General features: G+C 42.4%; 2 protein-coding genes across 7 annotated transcripts; both read right to left on the bottom strand.

Moving 5' to 3' along the window:
- Window positions 1-10: 10 nt before the first annotated feature.
- jakmip1 (janus kinase and microtubule interacting protein 1) lies at window positions 11-21,891 on the bottom strand. 6 transcript variants are annotated; one of them, XM_069531420.1, is made up of 23 exons: window positions 21,372-21,891; window positions 15,074-15,396; window positions 13,999-14,331; window positions 13,155-13,316; window positions 11,555-11,767; window positions 10,417-10,572; window positions 10,058-10,204; window positions 9,717-9,884; window positions 9,340-9,399; window positions 8,083-8,211; window positions 7,782-7,910; window positions 7,587-7,670; window positions 6,562-6,624; window positions 5,518-5,616; window positions 4,572-4,673; window positions 4,423-4,476; window positions 4,255-4,320; window positions 3,999-4,067; window positions 3,295-3,372; window positions 2,168-2,377; window positions 1,054-1,119; window positions 831-907; window positions 11-380 (listed from the first exon to the last, which is right to left on the bottom strand). In XM_069531420.1, the coding sequence occupies exons 2-22, from the start codon at window positions 15,227-15,229 to the stop codon at window positions 857-859; spliced, it is 2,595 nt and encodes an 864-aa protein (XP_069387521.1). In that variant the 5' UTR covers window positions 15,230-15,396; window positions 21,372-21,891; the 3' UTR covers window positions 11-380; window positions 831-856. The 6 variants fall into 6 exon arrangements, with proteins under 6 accessions (XP_069387521.1, XP_069387520.1, XP_069387522.1 ...); XM_069531419.1 differs by having other exon boundaries at window positions 831-876; XM_069531421.1 differs by having other exon boundaries at window positions 831-876; window positions 10,417-10,530.
- LOC138411380 (uncharacterized) lies at window positions 8,218-9,333 on the bottom strand. The gene has a single exon (XM_069531424.1). The coding sequence runs from the start codon at window positions 8,659-8,661 to the stop codon at window positions 8,491-8,493; it is 171 nt and encodes a 56-aa protein (XP_069387525.1). The 5' UTR covers window positions 8,662-9,333; the 3' UTR covers window positions 8,218-8,490.
- Window positions 21,892-22,017: the final 126 nt, after the last annotated feature.

Genomic DNA, 22,017 nt, shown 5'->3' with positions numbered 1-22,017 from the left:
TCTTCTCCTTCTTCCATCTTCCCCCTTCCATTGTTCAAGTGGCCTTTCCTTCGACTGTGGCTCTTCTCCTTTGAATAAATCCTCTGATTCAGAGTTTTCTCTCAGTAAATCCATGTGTTCACTTCTCACAGAGGAGTCTGGGTTTTATGTTCCAGGTCCAAGAACCACTGCAGTAGATATTATCTATAAATAAATCTCACTTTAATCTCATTGTATATGGTTATTTACAAAATGTTCAAATATGTTTGCATTCCAGGTAAGAGTCTTCTGCCAAAGTGCACATATACAAAAAGGCCATAGGGTTTTCTGAGCTGTCTACAAATGCATAAAAAACAATTAGGTTTTGTTTCATCCTCGTTGCCTCCACAGCACCTTAACACCTGAGGGAGAGAACAACATTTTGAAATTCTGTCCTCATTAGTGATGTTACTATCAGCAATGCAACAGCCTTAAAGGTTCAGTGTGTAGAATGTAGTGACATCTAGTGGTGAAGTTGCATGTTGCAGCTGAATATCTCTCGCCTCACACTCCCCTTCCAAACATAAAAGGGAACCTGTGGAAACCTTCAGTTGTCATAAAAACTCAAAAGGTCCAGTCTGGGCTACTGTGAAAAACATGGCGACCTCCATAGAGAGGACCCACTCCTGATGTTCATATAAAGTATTAAATTATAAACGGCCCATTCTAGGGTCAAGGAGAAACAAATATCAATTTAGATTAAATACACTAGTGAAAACATCACTACGATTAATGTCAATAGATACCTTTGACCTAAATCTTACACACTGGATCTTTAAATACTGATAAGATATAAGGAATAAAGTTGCTACCTGATATAGGTCCATGGTCACTCTTATTAAGGCCAAAGAATAAATGCTAAAGAGAAAAACAAAAAGAGGAACAAAAACTAACGGAATAATCAAAAGGGTGAAAAAGAGAGAGAAGAAAAAGGTGTCAATGGTTTACATCATAACACACAACCTCAGAACATTTAGTCTACCAGCAATGACAGGAAGCTTATTAGGAAGAAACAAATCAAATCTGACTATATACCTTTTCCTCTATGTCCTTTATTTGTCTCTTTTGCCAGTCAATCCTGTCCTCCAGCTCTCTAATTCTCTGCAACACAAAGACACAAGTGGTTAGGTGGTCAACATGTTCTAAAGATAAACTTGAAGGGATAGTTCAACCAAAAGGATGAACTCATTATCTCTCATCACCCCTCCATTGACATAGTGGTGAGTAGATAGTGGGTAAACTTTCAGTTTTGGATGAACTATCCCTTTAAGACCATTCGCCCAGTCATTCCTTCATGAAACAAGCAGACACAAATGCTAAACAGTTAATAAAAGCACCATCCAGCTCTTCCTGTAAATACTCCAAACAGTCTGCCTCCTTCCCATCATGCCCTCTGTCTCCATGGTAGCTGTGTTGGGTAAGAACAAGCTGCCATGACAACCAAAGAACAGATTTAACTGTGAACACTCGTATGACTCCATCTTTGAGAGTTTAAACCTCGACATCTGGAGAATACAAATTCACAAACACACTCACTAAGACAGGAATGATACTCTGAAATTTAAAAAAAACAATAGTTTGATATCATCAGTTGCAAATTAACCTTGGCTGATGCTGATTAATTCAAATAAGCAAAGCTCAACTATTTATTCAAATCATAAAATAATTTGTTTAGGTCTTTATTATAGGTTACTGAGAAAGTGTCTAAATGTAGGAAGGACTAAAACATTCTCTGAATTCATTTTAGTCAGCTGGTTTGTATTTCATGAGAAGCAGATTAATTATGTTAGTATGTTAGAGAACAACTGATTCATATGAAGTTAATGTGCAGTGGTTGTTGATGTGGTAAATGAATAACATACTGTACAAGCCATGGGTGTAACACTTCTGTGAGGGCTGCGGTGTGGAGGGACACTGAAGGAGTGGGGGGGGGGGGGGGGTATTCAGACCACAATGACACACACACACACACGCACACACGCACACGTTCTCTCTTTCTCCCACTTCTACATATGCACTTACATGTAGCGTTACAGGTAGCACACACAGGGATACTGCATCTTTTTCACAGTACCAGAGGCCTGGTGGGGTCAGACGATAGCAGGGGTCAGACTGAGGGTAACCTGACTTGATTTGTTATCAGCCTTACCTGCTGGGCCTGATGTAGGAGCTCCATGCGCTCCTGTAAGATTTGACTGTCAAACTGCCGGCTCTGCCGGAGAATCTGACGCCGCAGCTTGTCCACGGCAAGCTTCAGCTCCTCCCTCTGCCTGTCTGTCAGCGACTCAGCCACTGCTCGGCATGCCGGCTGCTCCTGCTGCAGAGCGCTATACAGCGTGGCCTCCAGCTCCTCGATCCTCTGCACAGCCACCCACATACACACACACACACAGACAGACACACACAGACAGACAGAAAGACAGACACACACATACAGATACAAAGACACATATGAACATGCACATGCAGAAACACGCACAGGCATGCACAAGCACACCCATGGACACACACACACACACACACACACACAAACACATACACACTACTGTGACCATGGCAGATATGGACAACATTGTTCCACTTTATATTGGGGGGTTACTTTACCTTCACGTGGTAACTTCATTATATTAACAACAAACTCTTTACCAAGTAACCATGTAAACATTACACTTTCACCCAAACAATATTAAGTGGGACCAAAAACACAAACCAACACCAAAACTGACCAAATATAATAGACTTCTATGCAGTGTCCTCAGTGTTGCTTTCTGGGTATTTAATTCTACGGGACGGTAAATCAGGTACATTAAAATCATAATAAACATCCACAATCTAGTGTCCACTTAAACCAAGTTGCATAGGATATTCATAAAGGCATGGTATCTTCACATTTTCTGCAATGTAAGAAGATCAGTGATTGGTTTTCTATCTTTCCAAGGAGAATTAGGCCACAAAAATCAAGAAACAAAATAGTGATTATTCATTGAATTTAGACATCAGCGATAAAAGATGCAGTATCCCGACACAATATGACAAATTGTACCTACATGGAGCATGTTCCATTCATGATGATTAATGGGATCCATGTTTATGTGTCATGCTGATATGAAAATGAAGCACCCCTGCATTCCTGAATTGTTTTATCATGAACCATTGTGTCTCGTACACAACCACTGGTGAATGTTATAAATATATATGGAGGCATTTGGGTCTATTACAGTGGCTTTGGCCATCTTCTGTATAAAGGGACAGGTCATAGTGCCGCTGGCTCCATACCATGTAGGCCTGGTCCAGGGTCTGCTTCCTATAGTCCAACTCTTCCTCTAGAAATCCCTTCTGCTTACTAAACAGCTCCTGCAACAACATGAGATAATATGTAAGATTATAGGACAGAATATAATGTAAAATCAAAGATACTATGTGTGTTATATGTTTCAGTCTGGATGGGCAGACTAGAAAAATAACACCCTATGGTTTTATGCCTTCTCCAACAGTGCAGTTTTAGTCTACATATGTCTATATATATATAAACTTGTTTTGTGAGGCCACCATGACCATGATCTTTGATCATTCAAATCTAATAAATTAATCCATTAGTCTAAGTGAACATTTGTGCCAAATGTGAAAGGATTCGTTTGAGGAGTTCTATTAATGCGTTCATGAGGCAAAACAGTTTTGAGTTTTGTGAGGTCACAGTGACTTGTACTTTGACCACCAAAATCTGTTTAGCGTTGAGTCAAAGTGAACATTTGTACCAAATTGGAATCTTGTTCATAAGACTGAGGCGTACAAAAAACCCAAAAACGTGATGTCTCTGTCCACTGGCTGTCTCCATTGTAGAGGCATACAAACAAGAAGATAAATAGTTTATATTGTGTACAAACTATGGAAAGTCAATTATATGTATGAAACACCACCTACAGAGACAGTCAAAACATTTGAAGATTGTTACTCCAATGGCAAATAGATTTTTTTTTAACCTTGTCATTTTCCAGGTCGATCATCTTCTGTGTGAGTGCAGCCTCTGTGCTGTCTATTTGCTTCAGCCACTGTAAAGGAAGGATGGGAACAAAATGCAGAGCAATGTGGGATTGTTACTTTCTTTGAAGCACGAAACTATATATAAAAAAACACTTCCATCCATGTTTACTTCAGTGTAGTGGCTGTGTTGCTGCTGTGTTATAGCAAAGCTTGTCCACAATGTGTCAGTAAAGATGTCTAGTCTGAGAAACTGACCTTTTCACACAGAGATATCACTGTCCCTGCCTGGATCACTGCCACCTGCTCCTCGTTTCTGAGATTCTACAGGAAGTACAAGGAGCTCGAGTTATCAGATATAACGGTTATGACTAAGATTTTTTTTAAAGTATGCCCCAGTGGTTAATATAATGTTTTTTAACTCACCCCGTTATCGCCCAGGATATCCAGTTTCTTCATCAGCTCAGGAATGATTACATCCTGCACAGAGGTCAAAAGACATCATACAAAAAGAGTGTAAAAGATATAAAAGAGACTTAAAGGGGAAAAGAGTCTAGATTGGTTAGTGTTTTCACCTTGACCCCCTGCTGGTGGCAGTAGATCTGCAAGGCGCTGCTGCTGTTCTCAGGAAACGTAGACATGTGGAGGTTGAGGGCAGGAGATCTGCGCTCCCTCTCCTACAGAGTGTACATACAGCGTCAAAACTCACACACACACACAGAGTAAAACATAATCAACTACCAGTGCTACAGAGATGTTAAAAGTCATCATAAAGGTCCATTGGTGTCAGGCAGTGAGACACAAAAGGAGAATGAAGTGGGAGTGAATGTGGGATTTACTTACATGACACTCAAAACATGGTCAGGATCGGCCAAAATGAGGGAGGTGGAAACCCATCGATTTAAATAAAAAACCAAACCGAACTTAATGAGGGATTTAAAAACACATGCAGAAACTCATGACTGTCATTCAGACAGAACTGCCACTTAAACAGATGCAAAACGAGCTGATACAACCAATGGTGACTCAGTTATTATTAATCAACTTTGCAAATGCAATTAAATGTTTATTGCTAACTGGAAATTATCAAATTCTGGTGAACAACAATAAAAATCACTTAACTACGCTGTTAATATTTCCTTCATCTATTGTACATAGCTTACTATCATGAAGAAAACAAACAAAATGCAAAACATTCATGCAATAAATGAGACAAAATGAACAAAGATGGGAGCGGATAGTGAACTTAAATACATTTTTATTCTTGTGAAAATTATATTCATCTTAAAACAACATTCTTTCATTTAAAAAAATAAAAAAATCCAGTCCAGTGGAGGGCGTACACACACAGCTGCCGTGCAAAAACAAGGAATGATGCAGATGCATACACAGGAGGACTCAAGTGTGTTTAAGTGAAATGTCTGTCTGTCTGTCTGGTCACTGTATGTAGGTCTTGCGTCTGTGGCTGACATCGTTGGTGTCGCCTCCTGGTGACAGTTTGATGTTGGTACAGTCTCTTACTTCAAGTTCCAGCACCCTGAATTCCAGCAGCTCATTCTGGTCTCGAGCATCCTGAACCTCGGCCTGCAGCCGCGACTCTGCCTGCTGCAACGCACACATCTACACACACACACACACACACAATCTTTTCAATGACTTCAATAACAGTAACTACTGTAACTGGTCAAAGTTGTAAATGTATTTGAATTTGCAAGCAAGTATAATCATTTTTCCTCATCACTGTGTTATTTGCAGTGGGTCACAGGTGATTTGTAGTGGGATAGGAGGGGATGGCATCCCATTATACCAAAATGACCAAAAATTCACCCTCCTTGAAAACCTGTAGATTCTGTGATAGAGAATAGAGAGATAGAGAATTTGTGTATGCACTTTAGTTAGTGCTGCTAACTAAATTCCTGGATATGAGATTTATTTATTTTAATATGGTGAAACCGAATGGTGTCAAAAAGGAACAGGAGGAAAGCGTCCTTTGCCTTGCTCTCCCTCTCACCCACACAAACTCACTGATTGTCTGTCAGATTGACCATCAGCAGCAACGGGAGAAATCTTACTGACGTCGGTGGGCTTTAAAATATCCATAAAGATGTTACGGTCCTTGCCAGACAGGCAGGAATCAGCATAAACTCGGTAGATACCGATTTCACTGTGACCAAAAGTCAATCATCTGGAGATACACTCCCAAGTAATATTCACACCTAGTTTGGTGACAATTTAGCCACTGTGGTGAAGCTTCACAAAACTGTTCCCATTGCTTTTAAGAAATGAGTAATTCATCACCAAAGACTCAGCACATGGGCTGGATGCTGAACTTGTTAAAGTTTTGGTATTGAGTATAATGTATTAAAAAAGCCCAGAGTATGATTTAAACAAAATTTTATATTTTAAGGTTTTTGTTTAGGTTGTTTTTTTGTTAAAGGAAAAGGGGGTGCACATCCAGTCCTGGTTGATAATACATGTACATGAATGCTATGAGATTTTGACTCTGTCTTCATACGGGCAATAAAGTGATATATATAGAATTTAGTATAGGTTAATGCTGTCTACCTTCTCATGAATTTCCTGGTTGGTCCTGAGCAAGTACTGCTTCTCCTCCACCCACTTTGAATCCTGTCATAACAACCAAACACAACATCAGCAAGAAATGACACCAGCAGGAGCAGGGAGGGAAAGGAACAGGATCCTTGAAAGTGTGAGTGTAATGATCAAAGCTGTCAGCAACACAATCATCCAGCTCAACACCAACAGGCAACACACCACGATGCATCTACTGACTTTCCAGTCGACACGTGCAAATGTAATACAGACACGAACAGGCAGGAACCGAGTGGCAGAAGCACAACTTTATTGATCCAGAGAAATGAAGCCCACTCCAGAGATAACAGGGGTAACAAACATGCATTCACCATCACTGAGACTTCACAGTAACAGGAAGAAGAGAAGGCAACCTGAGCTGAAAATCAGCAGAGCAGCATTTTAAAAATAACAGAGCAGGAGCAAGCCACGGTGGACAAGACAACATGCAGCAAAAACAGAGTAACACAAAGAAAAACTGCATCACAAATGTAAAAACTAACAGATGTTTGTTAATAGTTCCAGTGTTTATAATAAAGATAATTATTAAGCTGCTAATGTAAGCTTTTCTTTTAACATACAGTTTTGGACAGAAAGACAAGGCTTTTCTTCTGACGTGTATAGATTATGCTCAGTTCTGTGAGTTTTTAACAAATTAAATAAACTAAAATTAAGGTAAAAATGTGAATTTTGATATTCTAACAGATGTTAGATATAACTGGATAAAGATCTTGTATAATTATCTACTCACAGCTGACAGGACTTAAAGTGGATCAAGCTAAATCTTAGAAAAACCCAACAGGAAGTGCAGAGGGTGAGGCAGAGCATGCAGGCACAGAGCAGAGACACCACAAGTGCAGGAAGTGACATCACAGGATTCTGCGGCAGACCTGGTCAGCATAGCGCCAGCCCAGGAGCAGAGCAGCCAGACAGACATGCAGGAGGGCCAGTGAGAGCAGGACCACAGAGCTCCAGTCCCCATCCCTCGACTTTGTTACCTGGCCTTTCTCCGCTAGCGCCTTCTCCAGGTCCACGATCTTTGCCTGGCAGCTGCTGAGGTCCATCTGCAGCTGCTCACGTGTCTGTGGGAGGGACAGTCAGCCAACAGGGACCAGAGTTCCAATCAGTCACACAAAAGAAGAACAGAATAGTTGTTTTAATTAGATTGGGAAGTTTAGGGTGATGGTACAAACCCTGGCCTCCCTCTCAGCATCCAGAGAGCCACCGGTCTGCTCTTGCAGGAGAGCGTAGGCCCGCTGGAGAGCCTGGTACTCTCTGGTGAGCTGACGGAAACGAAGCTCTGACTCCTCTCGGGAAACACTCTATGGAAGTTCAAAGTAAGACAGAAACCTTTTCCTTAATTTGTCTGTAAAATACTTCTAATGATCCGTCTTGTTTGTGTCCCGTTATCTCAATATTTAAGCAGGACATTATAGCGAACTAAAGAATAAAGTTAAAATGATTTCTTTCTGTGTGGACAACACATTTTCTTACCTCTTCTAGATCTTCCTCTGGAGTGGCAGGCGTGCGGTCAGTGAGGTCAGTGTTGTAGGAGGTGAGAGAGGACGTCTCAGAGTCTATGGACTCCTCATCAAATCCAAAATATGTCTCCACAACATGCCTCTGCAGAGAGGAGCAGAGGAGAAAAAGAGGATTCAAACATTGTTAAATCACATTCAATCAAAATGCCTTTTTTTCCAAATAGCAAAAACTAAAATTTAATTTCTATCTCTCCTAATTTCAAATTATAATATTTCCATTTGATCCATAATGCCGATCCACACGTTAAGTATAACAATACAATTCTTACATTCTTCTTTTCACTTTAGTCATCAGCCCTTTTTCCCAAACTGTCAAACTCCTTTCGTTTCTTTCAGTCTAGGCATTTCAGGTTACATCAGATCAAGTTTCCACATTTGTATTTAAATCTTTCTTATTAGTAACAAATCCCAGAGAATCCTCACCATCATGTTTATAAGTCATCTCCTGGCAACCAGAAAAGTAAAGACAGACCAGGGCACACAGGCAAATGAATGAGGAGAAGTAGAGGATGAGGAGGAGGTACTCCGTCATGATGCCACTCGACCAAAAACACTTAACTATAAACAAACTCTTCTGGTTCTGTCCGTCTCTAAAAGACCAACTTCAGATTTTTGTCTCTGAGCTCATTTAATCAGCATTAAATCCCCAAAAAGACCCAAAGATTTCCAGGTGCAAGTCCAAGAGTCGAACTGTGCTGCCTAACCCCGCAACAGGTACCAGCAGGAGGGAGATGAAGATGGAGGCTCCACCTCCTTGGTCCCCTGATGTTTGAGCCCAAACAAGCACAGTGCCATAGCAATTATTTTTTCCTACAGTCACCTCACCCAATTAGAGATGATCATCTCTCTCTTCTCTCTACTCTCACAAAAGGGAGCACAGATCAGCTAGAACATTCAATTAATGTCCCATCTGTGTCATCAATGTAAACATGGTTATAAAACAAAACACCAAATGTACATGGGCAGAAAAACAGATCCTTTTCCTCTGGCTGTGGTTCATGCAGACATTGCGTGTGTTCTGCTTGTTGCTCCCAGCTGTGAAGAATACTGTCATTATTGTCTCCTGAGCCCAATTAAACACACACACACAAACACACACACAATTAACTGACAACAGTACTTGTGCATCAGTCAACAATAAATCAGGTTGTTGCTTAGTTACACACCACTGGTTCAATGGTTTTTAAAACACTGATGTGTGCTTGCTTACTTTTGACAGTTTGAGAGGTTTCTTCTTGTTCTTCTTGCTCATCACCATTCGGTCACGTTCCTATAAAGACAAGCACACGGCAGATCAACGTCTCAGCCTCACATCTCACAGGAGTTCCTCCGTGAGCTTCATGCGCTTCAGTCGAGACAATAACTGACAAAATTCAAGGTCAAAAGAGAAAGTGATAGTGAAAAATGAATGGTGGTGTTTAGTGAGATGAAGAGGTAACGGTGAAAAGGGAAACTATATAATGGGTGAAATTAGCAGCTTGTGATGCGTACGGCAGTGAATTTTAATGTGTAGAAATCTTCTTCAGCCAATAATACATTCCACCGCTCACAACCATAGCTGCAATACATGGTAAGTAAAATCCTGACCTGCATGAGCTCGTCAATGATGCCACGTTGCTCAGCAACCTGCAGCTTGAGAAACTCCACTTCCTGTTCCTCGTGGGCATGGCTTAGATCTGTCAGGGAGCTCGGCCGCTTCAGCTGCGGTTGCATTGATTGTTGCTGTGAGGGCGGCCGAGAAGAGGCCTTCTCCTTCTGATGGAGGGACAGAAAATTATTTCATGCATTACCTCAAATGTCCACCGGAGGTCCTGTTTCTATTTTACTATTTGCCATCCAAAGTATCATAGTAAACTTTGAATTCATCTTCAACTAGAGAGAAGAGAGAAAACAGAGAACAGAGGTGAAAGGTGCTGGGTGCAGCTCACCATCTCTGCATTGTCACGGCTCAGGTTCTTGAGTTTTTCCTCCATGCGTTGCAGCGTTTGCAAGAGGTCATCATTCTTCTTGGAGAGACGCTTGTTTTTCTCAAACAGGGGCTTCATCTGGCTCTCTGCCTCTCGCACTCGCTTCAACTGCAGAGGAAGGAAACGGAGAGGAAACACTGATCTTGAGTCTTGTCTTCTTGTGACTCAGAATTTCCAGTTTGAGAAAGAGAAGCAGGATGAAGGCTGGAGGACTGAGAATGTTCAACGTTTTAATGTGTAATGTTTATGTGGGTACATCTGTGTGCCTTTGCATGCCTATAATCATTTTTTGCATGTACTTTTGCATGTGTGTTCCTCACTAGTTCATTCCTCTCGTCGGCCAGCAGCGCGTTTCTGTCCTCCAGTTTCCTGATGACTGAGTGGAGCTCAGCGATCTTCAGCTGGAACCTTCTGGTGTCACGCTCCTCCATGTCCTGTTGAGCAGGGGGGAGAGGAGAGGAGGCGGAAGACAAGAACTGAAAAAAGGGAAGAACATGCAGGCAGGCAGGTAATGGAGGTGGACAGGAGAGAGGGGGGCATGGGATGGATGAGTTGGAATTTCACAGATGAATTGTGAACCTCTTTGTGCAGTACACACAAAATTCTCATGCTTTAAAACTATATACCAATTTAAACAACTGGATGTTGTTATCTTTCAGCTTGTTTTGTTCTCTGTTGCTTTAACCTATGTATTTTGCAAAGCACTTTGTAATCTTGTTGAGAAGTGCTATAATATTATTATTCATACAGATTTTGACAAACCTATTTGGCGTAAATGTCTTGTTTCAGTTGTGTGTTCCTGAGACTCGACCCTTCGTGTAATTGGAGCAGACCTGCATTTTTATTTGTTCAGGGCTACAAGACTTTAGGTGACATTAAATATTTTCATATTCTTATCTTAAACATATTTCTTGAGAGGTTATTTTATATTCATTAAGCTTCATGTTGTGCTTAAAACAGTTTTAAACAACATGTAGTCAGAGCAGTGCTGCACAGAAGTAAAGAGAGACATGAAGTCAAATGTCTTTTCTAAGCAGAGTAATGAGTAATATGAGAGGCATCATTATGGATGTGATTGGATGAGAAAATGCAATGATCTGAACAAAACCAATTACAATTTATTTTTGTGGCAGAGATGAGCTGTGTGTGCCTTTGTGACTGAATGGTTCCGACCCAGCACTTTGCTGCATGTCTTCCTCCGCTCTCCCCATTTCACACTTGAAAATCATGAAAATGAAAATTGCCTAATAAATATCTTTAAAATAAAAACTATTAAAAAGCTTTACAAACACATCATCAAACCCTATAAGATAAATTCATCATCCTGAGCATGAAGAGTATGTGCACATTTCCTGTTGCCACATTACCTGTCACATCACCAGTGTATTCATTTATTTTTGTACTCGTGTGTTTATGAAGACATGCATATGTGTACAATCATTTCGTAACTACATTTACCTGGTTGTTGAGCTGGTCATGGTTGTCTCCTAACCCAGGCATCACCTCTCTCTTGGGGCTGCCGTGGTTGTGCCTCTCCGCCTCTCGTACGTGACCCAGCTGCTCATCCAGGGCTTCCTTCTGGAGCTGAAGCTTCTGGGCGTAGCCAGCCTGCACCCCCAGCTCCCTCTCCAGAGCCGACACAACTCGGTCCTTCGCCTTCAACTCATCCATCTACAGAAGGGATGAACAGAAGGAGGGGTGAATGGATTAAATCCCACTAATAGCCCATATTAATATGACTGAAAATATCCATAATAAATGATACACATATTAGCACACATATTTCTGAGATGATCTACTACATGAATCTAATTTAAAGTAAGCCTAAGTTATAGTGTTTACTAGTTTTACCATCAATGTGCAAGTATCCAGTTTAAATGAAGTTTAAATGGGTTTAGTGTGATATAGTTTTATCACGATCACATTTCTTCACCCTCAGTTTAACACGATCTTGGCTCCAATGACCGTGAACAGAACGAGGGCGTGACAGTGTTTTAGCTTTTAAAAAGTCACCCTTCAGAATTTATAAAGTTTTGTTCTCGCTCTGTGTTAGCACAACTTCTTCTGACAAAGGTTCCCACTTCTATTTCCCAGCACATTGTGTTTTTTAACACTGGTATTTCCTGCACTGCCTCCTGTCCATCAATCAGCCACGCTTTATTATTTTACTACAAGTCTCAAACATTACTTTCCACACTACTATAACATGTATTATTGTTAGTAATGTGTTCAGTGAGTGGCTGAAGCAGGTATGAAGAATTTTATTTTGGCAGATAAGCACCACGTGATGGGATAGTGCAGCAGTTAGATTCCAACCCTAATGCAACGTTAATGAGATAAAACTCTGAGCTGCAGGAGGGATGTTGTTATATCAAAATGTGTTCAGGACAGAAAACTACCATAAAAAACATCTGCTGGGTTTTAGTCTCATCTGCCATTGAAGAGTAAGAGTATATAGTTTAGAGGGCAGTGTAAACTTTGTCTTTTCGTATGTCATTTCTATTCCGTAATTTAATTCAGGACATCTCATTGTGATGGACATGACAGTAAACAGTCTGCAGATCATATTCGGCCCTGGAAAAAATCTGTGTGTTTTGTACCAGGACGGCTTTAAAAACATTTTCTTTTAGAAAATGATCATGACAATTGTGGGATCGTTTGGTAACTTTTTCTAAAATCTGATCAAACTATAGTCACAGTCCTGATGAGGCAGATTCAGACATTGTGTCTTTGTTAAACACTAAATAATAATAAGTGTTTGATATACATTATTTGTCTGTTATTTGTCGGGATTACAGAAACAATACTGGACAGATTATCAGAAAACATACGAGTCAGAGGAAGAACTCATTGACTGTTGGTGCGGATCCAGGGCAGGGGGCAGAACCAGGATTTGTTTCCCTTTCTCTAATTTTGGTGTGTGTAATTTGGTGTGTATGTATAATTTGGTGTAGATCCAAATAAAATTCCAGATCTAGTGACTGTGATTGTGGTTTCTAATAATCTTAATGATGATGATTTGTTCTGTCGTATGAAGGGTCTGTAGAGAATGCCTCACCAATCTGCGGATGTCTCTCTCACAGTCCCGTTTGATTCGATGCACCTCATCTTGGTGCTGCTGGTAGGCTGTGCGGAGATCTACTGCTTTCGCTTTATCGGCCTGCAGAGCGTTTGCAAGAGCTTCGTCAGCCTGCTTCCTGGCTGTCTTCTGTTCCTGGATCTAAAACACCACATGCAAGATAAAATGAATACACTCAAAAAACAAAGAGAGTGACACTTGTGCATTTATAAACACATGTCCTATTCCATTAAACTGTTGTAATGATAGATGCTTTGTTGGTCTGGAGGGCTACAGTGAAACAATGACTTGGCAACAGGCTTTTCCACCCTGTTTCCTGTTTTTCAGCAGCAAATTTACAAAGGTTTAACCAGTCTGACATCAACACACACATTCAGTGCATATGCGTGTACACTCACATGATCAGAACACCAACTCTCCATAAAGAGATGTTTGCCTTTATCTAAGAAAACCAGCAGCCCCAGAAAAAATAAGATCCACGGTTTTGTGAGGTGAAAGCCCCACTACAATGAAATCAGTCTTCAAACTTAAAAGAAATAATAATTTATTGTGATACTTTTTGATATTGACTGACATGAACAATACCTAGATATTATTTTTAGTCGTATCATCCAGCACTACTACTGACATATGCAAAGACAAGGAGAGTTTTGAGCTGAGCTCGACATTATGAAAATCCCACATATGGTGTGAAAGCAGGAACAGGATTAGGATTACACTCAGTGTTATCACAATTCCACATTTCTAGAAGCATAACAAACACTGTGACATATATGCTCATATGTATTCTCAAATAAGCTGTCACTTATATGCTACAACCTACCTCCTGCTGTAGCTTTATCCTCTCCCCGTCGAACGCCCTCCTGGCCTCCTCCCGAGCCTCTCCAAGAAGAGCGTTTTTGAGCTTATCTGCAGCTCCATCTCTCAGTGCATTCACAAGCCCCTGTAGCCTCTGCACCTCGGTGTCCCGGATCTTAATGGACCGCGCAAGCTCGACTTCGTGCTGCCGCACCAGGGTCTCACGCGTGACCGCTATTTCCCGTAGCTTTTCCTCGTGGAGTTTGGCGCGCAGGTCAGTAAGTGCCACGGCATGTTTGTGCTGCTCGAGCTCCCGAGCCTGTCGCTGCTCCTGGAGCCGCTCACGGAGCTTACATACCTGGGTGAGGGAGACACAGTAAGCAAGGAAACTCCTGTCAAGCTAAAATTTTATATACTGTATCACCAATGTAAAATGGGTTCATCCATGTGCACAGTGATAACATTTTCAGGTTTATCCTGGCAGACTCAAACGTAAAGGAGATCAGTTTCTGTGCTTGGTTTAATAATTGCCAATACATTTGTGTTGCATTTCAACACAAATTGTTAAATGAACAGATGCTTTTACAAATTACAGAGTGAATATGTTTTGAACCTCAGGAACCAAACCCTGACGCAAACCTGGTTACCTCTGCCGAGGAGGTTATGTTCTCATCAGTGTTTTTTTGTAGGATTATGCAAAAACTACTGAACCGAATTCAGTGGAATTTTGTGGAGGTGGTGGAACATGACTTAAACAAGAACTGTCTAAATTTTAGAGCAGAAACATGGCGGAAAGGGTGTTAGCCTAGCAGAGGTATGTGCTCTCATAGTGCCCTTCTAGTTGTACTACTGTGATTTTATGACTGGTTGATGAAAGCATTCAGAGGTCTGAGCTCAGAGTGCAGTCACCATTATTAAAGCTTTGAATTGAATATGAGCTACAAAGCATTTTCTATTCTCTTGTGAATGTGAGCCTGCATTAGTAGGTGAATCATTTCTGATTATTCTTTAAAAATGGCCATTCTCTTCTTCCTCTTCTTCTATTGTGTTGATCTAGAGGGCACTTCCTCTCTGCCATTATTTCTCTTCCTCCCCCTCACCTTGCCCCGCTCCTGCTGCACCTCGATTTGGACGTCCATGAGTTTACTCCTCAGCTCCTCATTGGTGGCCTGCACCGAGTCGACCATCACCTCCGGCTTCTCCAGCTTCCTTCCCTTCTTAAGGGGTGGTGCCGCAAGGGGTGTGGTCGATGACATAGCACTCTGGCCGCCCAGTCAGGACGGACACAGAGTACCAGGTGTGGCTAAACGGAGGGGGAGAGTCAGTCACGGCTGCTGCTGCTCCTCCTCCCTACGAGACCCTGCATCATCATCATCATCATCATTGTGTGGTTGTCAGGTCTACATCGTTGCTGGAGGAGTTTCTGTTTGAGAGAGACAGACAAACAGAGGAAAATAAAAGAAGGAAAAAACGTGACTCAGCGTTAAAAAAAATTGGGTTACACTTAACTACTCAAAATGCTGTGGACCCAAGCCACATGACGCACTTCAGCCTGGGGGAAAACAGACTATTTTTGGGACATTTACACTCTCCTCTGTCACCCTCTCCTCTCTCACTTTATCATCGGACTATTGCAGAGTCCCTGGGCTGCGCTTAGAGGCTCCACAGTGCATGAAAATGTGTCTGGACTGGCCTCTACAGTCGTGGTCTCGAGCCTCTAACATCTCACTGGACCGGTCTCTCACACTGCAGACTGATAAATTCGTCTTTCACTGTGATGAGTCTTGACATTCCTCGGCCCAGAGATCCTATAATGTGTTCCTGCCCTGTCATAAAGAAGAAAGAGGAGGCTGAGAGTCCTGTACAACTGCACCACACAAACCGGGGCCATACAAAATGATTTAAAATAACCTCTTCCTTTTGGAGCAGCTGTATTTTTCAGCATATTTCAATAGATGTGATGGACAGATGTTACTACGATGACACACATTCATTGAGCTGTAAGCAGAGTCTCCTAATCTCTTCATGGAATGAATTGTAACCCAGTAACCTTCTAGTCTTTCTGCTGACTATAAAATAAATAATGCAAAGATGAGTGAGCTGGAGCATTAAGACCGCAGGCGCCTGCATCTTTTTCTACACACACGTTACCAACCATTCATACAATATACACAGATGGCAGCAATAGTTACCAAGGCAACCATTGCTCTCAAAAAACGTTCCTCTCGTAGCAAAGGATGATGGGAAGGGGAAGTCTGCCATTGGACATGGTGCATGCACGCACACAACTGCGTCGCATAGGGGCTGCACATTTGTATAAAGGCACATGCATACAACGTGCACACATGATGTTGTTATCTAGTTCAATCTCTGCGCTGAGGTTGACTGAGAGACAGAAATGCACTGGTGCTGGAGGGCAGGCGAGCTTTCTTCCACATGGATTTTTTTTTTAATAGCACGTACACAGAGGAGATCAGAGAGGAAACAAACGAGAGAGAGGAGATTAGAGAGGGGGAAGTAAAGAGCAGAAGAAAAGTGAAAAGAAGAACAAAACTACCTCTCACTCCAGCAGCCATCTCCATCTTCCCCTCTCGCATTCTCTAACCTCTCTACATCCTGTCACCCCCACTCACTGGCCTGGTGATATTACCGAGCAGAGGCGATGCGTGATTTTGCTCTCATTCAGAGTGAGAAAGAAAGAGAGAGGCAGAGAGACATCATTCACATAGAAAAAGAGAGAGAGAGAGAGCAATGACACAAGCACACATTCTATGAGTCTTAAACAACTGGGGACAGATACAGTTGACGTCTATTCACAAAGGCGCCAAAGCTCTCTACACCGACAACTTTTCATTTAAAGAAGGAGTCAATAAAGCTATGGTCTGCTGGGATTTACACATCCAACACTGCCACTGTTCTCAGCGTGTTCGTGCATGTTTGTGCCATAAACTGAGACCAGATGTACCCAGGCTAAAATGGCTGATGGATGCTTTCACTGGTTTTCCCTCACAGGGCAAGGAGGTGCATGTTCATGTTCCCAACATCTGGATGCAACAAAGGTACATCTGAAATGATCTGTTGCATGTCAGTCTATGTTTTTAAATATCTGCCATCACATATATTTCAGGTCAGAGTCTATGTATAACCTTTTCTTGCATCCCTACAGACTTCTTGGTCAGTGTGTTGCACATACAGTGTGTGTAACAATAGTAATTATACAGTTGCAACATAAGTAACAATATGCATTTGGAAAATGTATTATAATTATACAAAATATTTGTAAATAGTTATTAACTAACAAAACAAAAAAAACAAACCCAATAAACAATATGTGGAATGTTTGACAAAGTTCTTTAACCCTACATCCACTTTTAGGAGACCCCATCTGATAAAAGGGTGGTGTCTCAATTCAGGGGGTGCACTGGAGGCTGTATTTGAAGAAGAATGAAGAATGGGTGGATCCTTCTCAACCTATCCTTGGATTCATTGGGCTTCTGTGACAAACCATCACACCATTAAATAATCCTTTTTTCAACATTTTGTCAGTCGCTTGTAAAGCACTTTGAACTGCAATTGATTTGTTTGAAAGGTGCTTTATGAATAAACTTTTGATTTGATTGATTTTTCAAAGAAGTAATGGCACACGACGAGGAGCCTAATGAGCATCACACTTCAACTCAACCCAACAGCTAATGCTACACATGTTAAAGGGGCATTCAAACGTTCTTGTTGTGTCCAACTTCAGGCAACAGCAGCAAAGATGGGACGAGCTGGTGACGCTGATCACAGAAAGCCTCTGTAGACCAGACCGTCTCATTTTGGTCATTCAAGGGAGACGCACATGACATTCTGGTTCAACAAACTTGTGTATATAAGCCCCTCTGTTATTTGTTTGTACGTTTATTCACTGGTTGAAAGTTTTTGTGTAATGTTCTGACATCGTTATATTTGTGTAAGGGCTCCATTTGTGTACAAATCTGACAGGAGGATTTTGTTGTTTGATCACCTCCCATTACACTTTACAATGGTCTGGCTCTTTCCATCAAATCACAACACAAACAATGCTTTAGTGTCCACCAGTTACATACAAACACACACATGTATGCCATCAACCTTACACAGTTCCCACAAAACCGTCAGCAGCCACATGTTCCCAAGCTGGACGCCAGGAGCTCACTGAAACTTTATAGCTCGTGGAAAACCTGAAACGTTATATAGGAAACAGGAACATTTTATAGGGGCACCGAACAGCTAACAAGCACCTTTTAATGTTCACAGAGGCAAACAAAAGCCAGCACAGGCCATGGACCTCAAATCACCTCATCCACTCCAAATATAAACAGCCAGCGTGGCAGGAAAGCCTTAAAGTGCAGGTCAAGTTCAATAGACAAACCTCACAACCCAGTCGTCATCATTCATGGCGAAAATCTCTGACTCATCAAATCAATCACAAAGAATTACACGAGTTGAGTAATACAGCAACGAAACATACACCATCGAGGCCCATTTAAATGTTGCTCATGTAGCACTGAGACAATCTGCTTAAACAAACAATGGAGCTAAACCACTTCATGGTCACTGCAGGAAAGACGTGATGAGGAAATTCTGCAGCTGCCGAAGAGTTTCACAATTAAGCTAACTGCTGCTTAAGAGCTGGACTCTCTCACCCTCAGGGCCACCGTAAAAATGTCAGCGACAAAATGTGTCCGTCAGCACCAATAGAGTTAAACAGTAAGTAAAACGTAACATAATGGAGGCTCAGAGGTGAATACTTAGCGGCCACTGGATCATGTAACATTCCTTCTTGTGAGGTGTGTGTGTGTGTGACAGACACCACTGTGTGAAATGATGGGTCAGTGCAGGGTTACACACGGTCACTGGTTGGTTGGTGTACGGTTTTACCTTTTAAAGTTGTGTCTTTATATGAGCAATCATAATTTGTGTAATAAATATCAACAATAAACTCTAAAACATGTCCCTGAAGTAAAATACTTCAAAAGCTGGAGACCGTCTGAAGCCGTTACTAATAAAATGCAATAAAAAACATGTCATATATCAGTCGGTAATAAAACTGTAACCAATTCTGGGACAAAGAGTGTCAGTGATCATGAAACTTTCCAGTCATTAGCAACACAACAATTCAATCAAACATAAAATGACTAAATCAAACCATGCTCATTTTCTACTGTATCTCTGTCAATCATCACCGAATGAATTACTCTAGTTCTTCTTGTGAAAAGCCAAGTTTTTTTATGTAATTCTCAGATTTCCTACTTCTCACATGTGCCCTCTATGTTTGTGTTGATTAAATGATGAATATAAAATAAGTCTTGTGGAACATACAGTGACTTCATGAGAAAAACATGGCGCACAGTATCAGTAACTGACTACACAATAAACCGAATTTCTTTGTGCCTACTTGCAAGTAATACAAACGTCTAATAATAATGTACCATTAGGTTGGATGACTGTTAGTGTAGAGTAGACAGGTTATAAATTAAATATTACAGAAATGTTGGGTAGACAGTACACACTTCTTTGTAGTGGTGACAAGCTTAATAGACACAGATGGACCTCCTCAACGCTAGACAGACCACACACACACAGTGTCAAACATTAACTAGACTCCACTGAGACATTCTGGCCCAATAAATACATAAAAGAGCTGCAGACGAGAGCTGAAACAAAGACTCTGCACTTCTCTGGTTGGGTTATCTACAGTGAGGGTGTGGACAGACACAGATATGTTCCTGTTTATACAGTAGTATATTCTTTCTGCAGCAGGTATGGCCAAACACACACACCCAGCCGTCTACAGACACACTTTAAGACACTGCCGATCCCGTTGAGAGGCAGAGTAATGCTGCCAAGTGCAATAGTGGAGCATATGACCTAAAATGTACTTTCCCTGCAGAGTGACTACAAGCTGGTGACCCTGATGACTAGTCAACCCAAACACATCAACCTCAGTTGTGCTCTTGCAACTTTTATCACTCAGGTTATATATCCAGCAATACCTCGGTTTGTATCTATGTGTGCTTTTGCATGCATGGTTGCATTTCTGTGTTAGCAGTGATAGCTGCCTCTCCCCTCTCCTAAAGACATGATAGTGCAGTCAATGATGTGATTAACCTCGCCTCTCTCTCTCTCTCTCTCTCTCTCTCTCTCTCTCTCTCTCTCTCTCCGTCCATACAGAACATTAGTACTGGCTGGCTGCTATTTAACCTCTGGCTTGCACATTACAGACACTTCCTCACTCTCTCTGCATTAGTATTAAAAGAAGGACGATTCCGACGGGTCTTCGTGGAAGCATTACACTGAAGGTGGCAAAGAGAGAGGAATATAGTGTAACCCATGGGGAGGACAAGGGTGTGGAGCAGGAGATGGGATGATGAATAAGGGATAAATGGGATAAATTCCATTAGGAGAGTTGAAGAGAAGAGGCGAGGGGAGAAGAGGAAGAGCCGGAGAATGACTCTGCTCAGTCATACTTTCCATAACAGATTGTAGGGTTGGAGAAAGAGTGAAACTATACCCTGAAACCATCATAAACCGACCATGACCTTATCTTGTTGACGCAATAATTATAGTCTAGCTCCATTTCCTGCATCAGAGTTGTCCAACATGTAAAACCAGCACAGTGTGAATGATAGTTTGTGCAGCACAACCTGACAGGGCTGATCAAACACAAGTGAGCGTCTGCAACACATGTTGGCTGTCCACTGAGGCAGATTTACAGCCTCCATGCGGAGCAGCAGGGCTGATGTGACAGACAGCGGCCCTGTGGGGAAACACACACGGTGCAATGCAATGCTGCTGCAGGAGATGCTGGGGTGAGTCAACGCAATGTGGCCGGCTCTCTAATGAGCTGTCAAATGGGCGATTAAAAGGTTATGGAGTGCTGCTGGAGTCAGAGCTGACAACCCAACCACACCCCACGGCCATATGCGTGGGGCCGCTGCAGCATCCTCCTCTTCCTCCTCCAGCAGACAGAGGTCGGATGTCCTTGCATGCAGGCTGCACGGTTTAATGTGTTTGAACCACTGTCATGGTGCAGCATTGCTGGCGTGACCACAGGCTGATGTGGTGGTGCATATCCCCCCACTTAGCCTCCTTGATTCCGGGAGGAAGCCACGGTAACGAGACGGTTAGGATGGAGGAGGAAAAGGAGAGCAGCTCCGTCTTTGGCCTGGGATGCAGCCGAGTACTCTCATCCCTGTTCTGGGTCGAGCTCATCTACAGACACCGACACCCAGGTCTGATGGAGCCGGGTCTCGCTGCTCCTTTAGCGGATGGAACGCGGCTGTTTCACGCGTGTCACTGACGCAAACCGCATCTCGCAGCTCACATTGGACTCACTTAGAAGTTACGAATCCCGGCGGAACCGGACAAACTTACCAGAAATGGAGGCGGCCCGGTGCTCACAAGTGGCCTGATGTTGAAGCGTCGCTGCCCGCCTCACATCCAGGAAGAGGCGGCGGGAGGGCGGCGGGGCTCCGGTGTGTGGAGGAGGAGGAGGAGGAGGCACCGAGAAGCCGCAGAAACATCCACCATGAACAAGTTTACTCCCGGTGAACTTCAGTCTCCCGTGGTGGACAGACTCGTCTCCTCTCAGCTACACACAGCTCCGCTTCTCCTCCTCTCGCGCTGCACGTTGACATTTCCCTCCACGCCCACACACACTCTCACACACACACACACACACACTCACACATACATACACTTGAGTGACGTCATACGTTCCCATACGTTTCATCCAGTGGAAATAAAGAAAGAAAGAACCGGTGTCTGTGTCTGTGTCCGCGTCGACGTGAACGTGGGGTGAAAAAAGGAAAAACCTGGCGGGCGTCGCCGGTAGCGTGAACCAAGCGCGACACCTGACTGCGTGTTCAAGAATGACACCGCGCGCGATTAATGCGTGAGCACGCAGCCCCGTGCGGAAGGAGACACGTGCGGCGTCAGTGCGTAAGGTGGCACCGCAGATACCGCATACATTTCGTTTATTTGTTCGTTTGTTTATTTGTTTGTTTGTTTGTTTATTTAT

Source organism: Paralichthys olivaceus, chromosome 9 (assembly GCF_024713975.1).
Source record: "Paralichthys olivaceus isolate ysfri-2021 chromosome 9, ASM2471397v2, whole genome shotgun sequence".
Taxonomy (NCBI): Eukaryota; Metazoa; Chordata; class Actinopteri; order Pleuronectiformes; family Paralichthyidae; genus Paralichthys; species Paralichthys olivaceus.
Note: the sequence above shows the minus strand (reverse complement) of the source record. Positions and strands in the feature narration are given on the sequence as shown.

Excerpts from the sequence above, each read along its gene's own strand:
- LOC138411380 (XM_069531424.1), bottom strand. The coding sequence starts at position 8,661 with ATGACGGAGTACCTCCTCCTCATCCTCTACTTCTCCTCATTCATTTGC.
- jakmip1 (XM_069531419.1), bottom strand. The coding sequence starts at position 15,229 with ATGTCATCGACCACACCCCTTGCGGCACCACCCCTTAAGAAGGGAAGG. Across the intron at positions 13,317-13,998 it reads GGATAAAGCTACAGCAGGAG|ATCCAGGAACAGAAGACAGC; the intron begins GTAGGTTGTAGC and ends GTGGTGTTTTAG. Across the intron at positions 10,205-10,416 it reads CCGACGAGAGGAATGAACTA|TTGAAGCGAGTGCGAGAGGC; the intron begins GTGAGGAACACA and ends CTTCCTCTGCAG.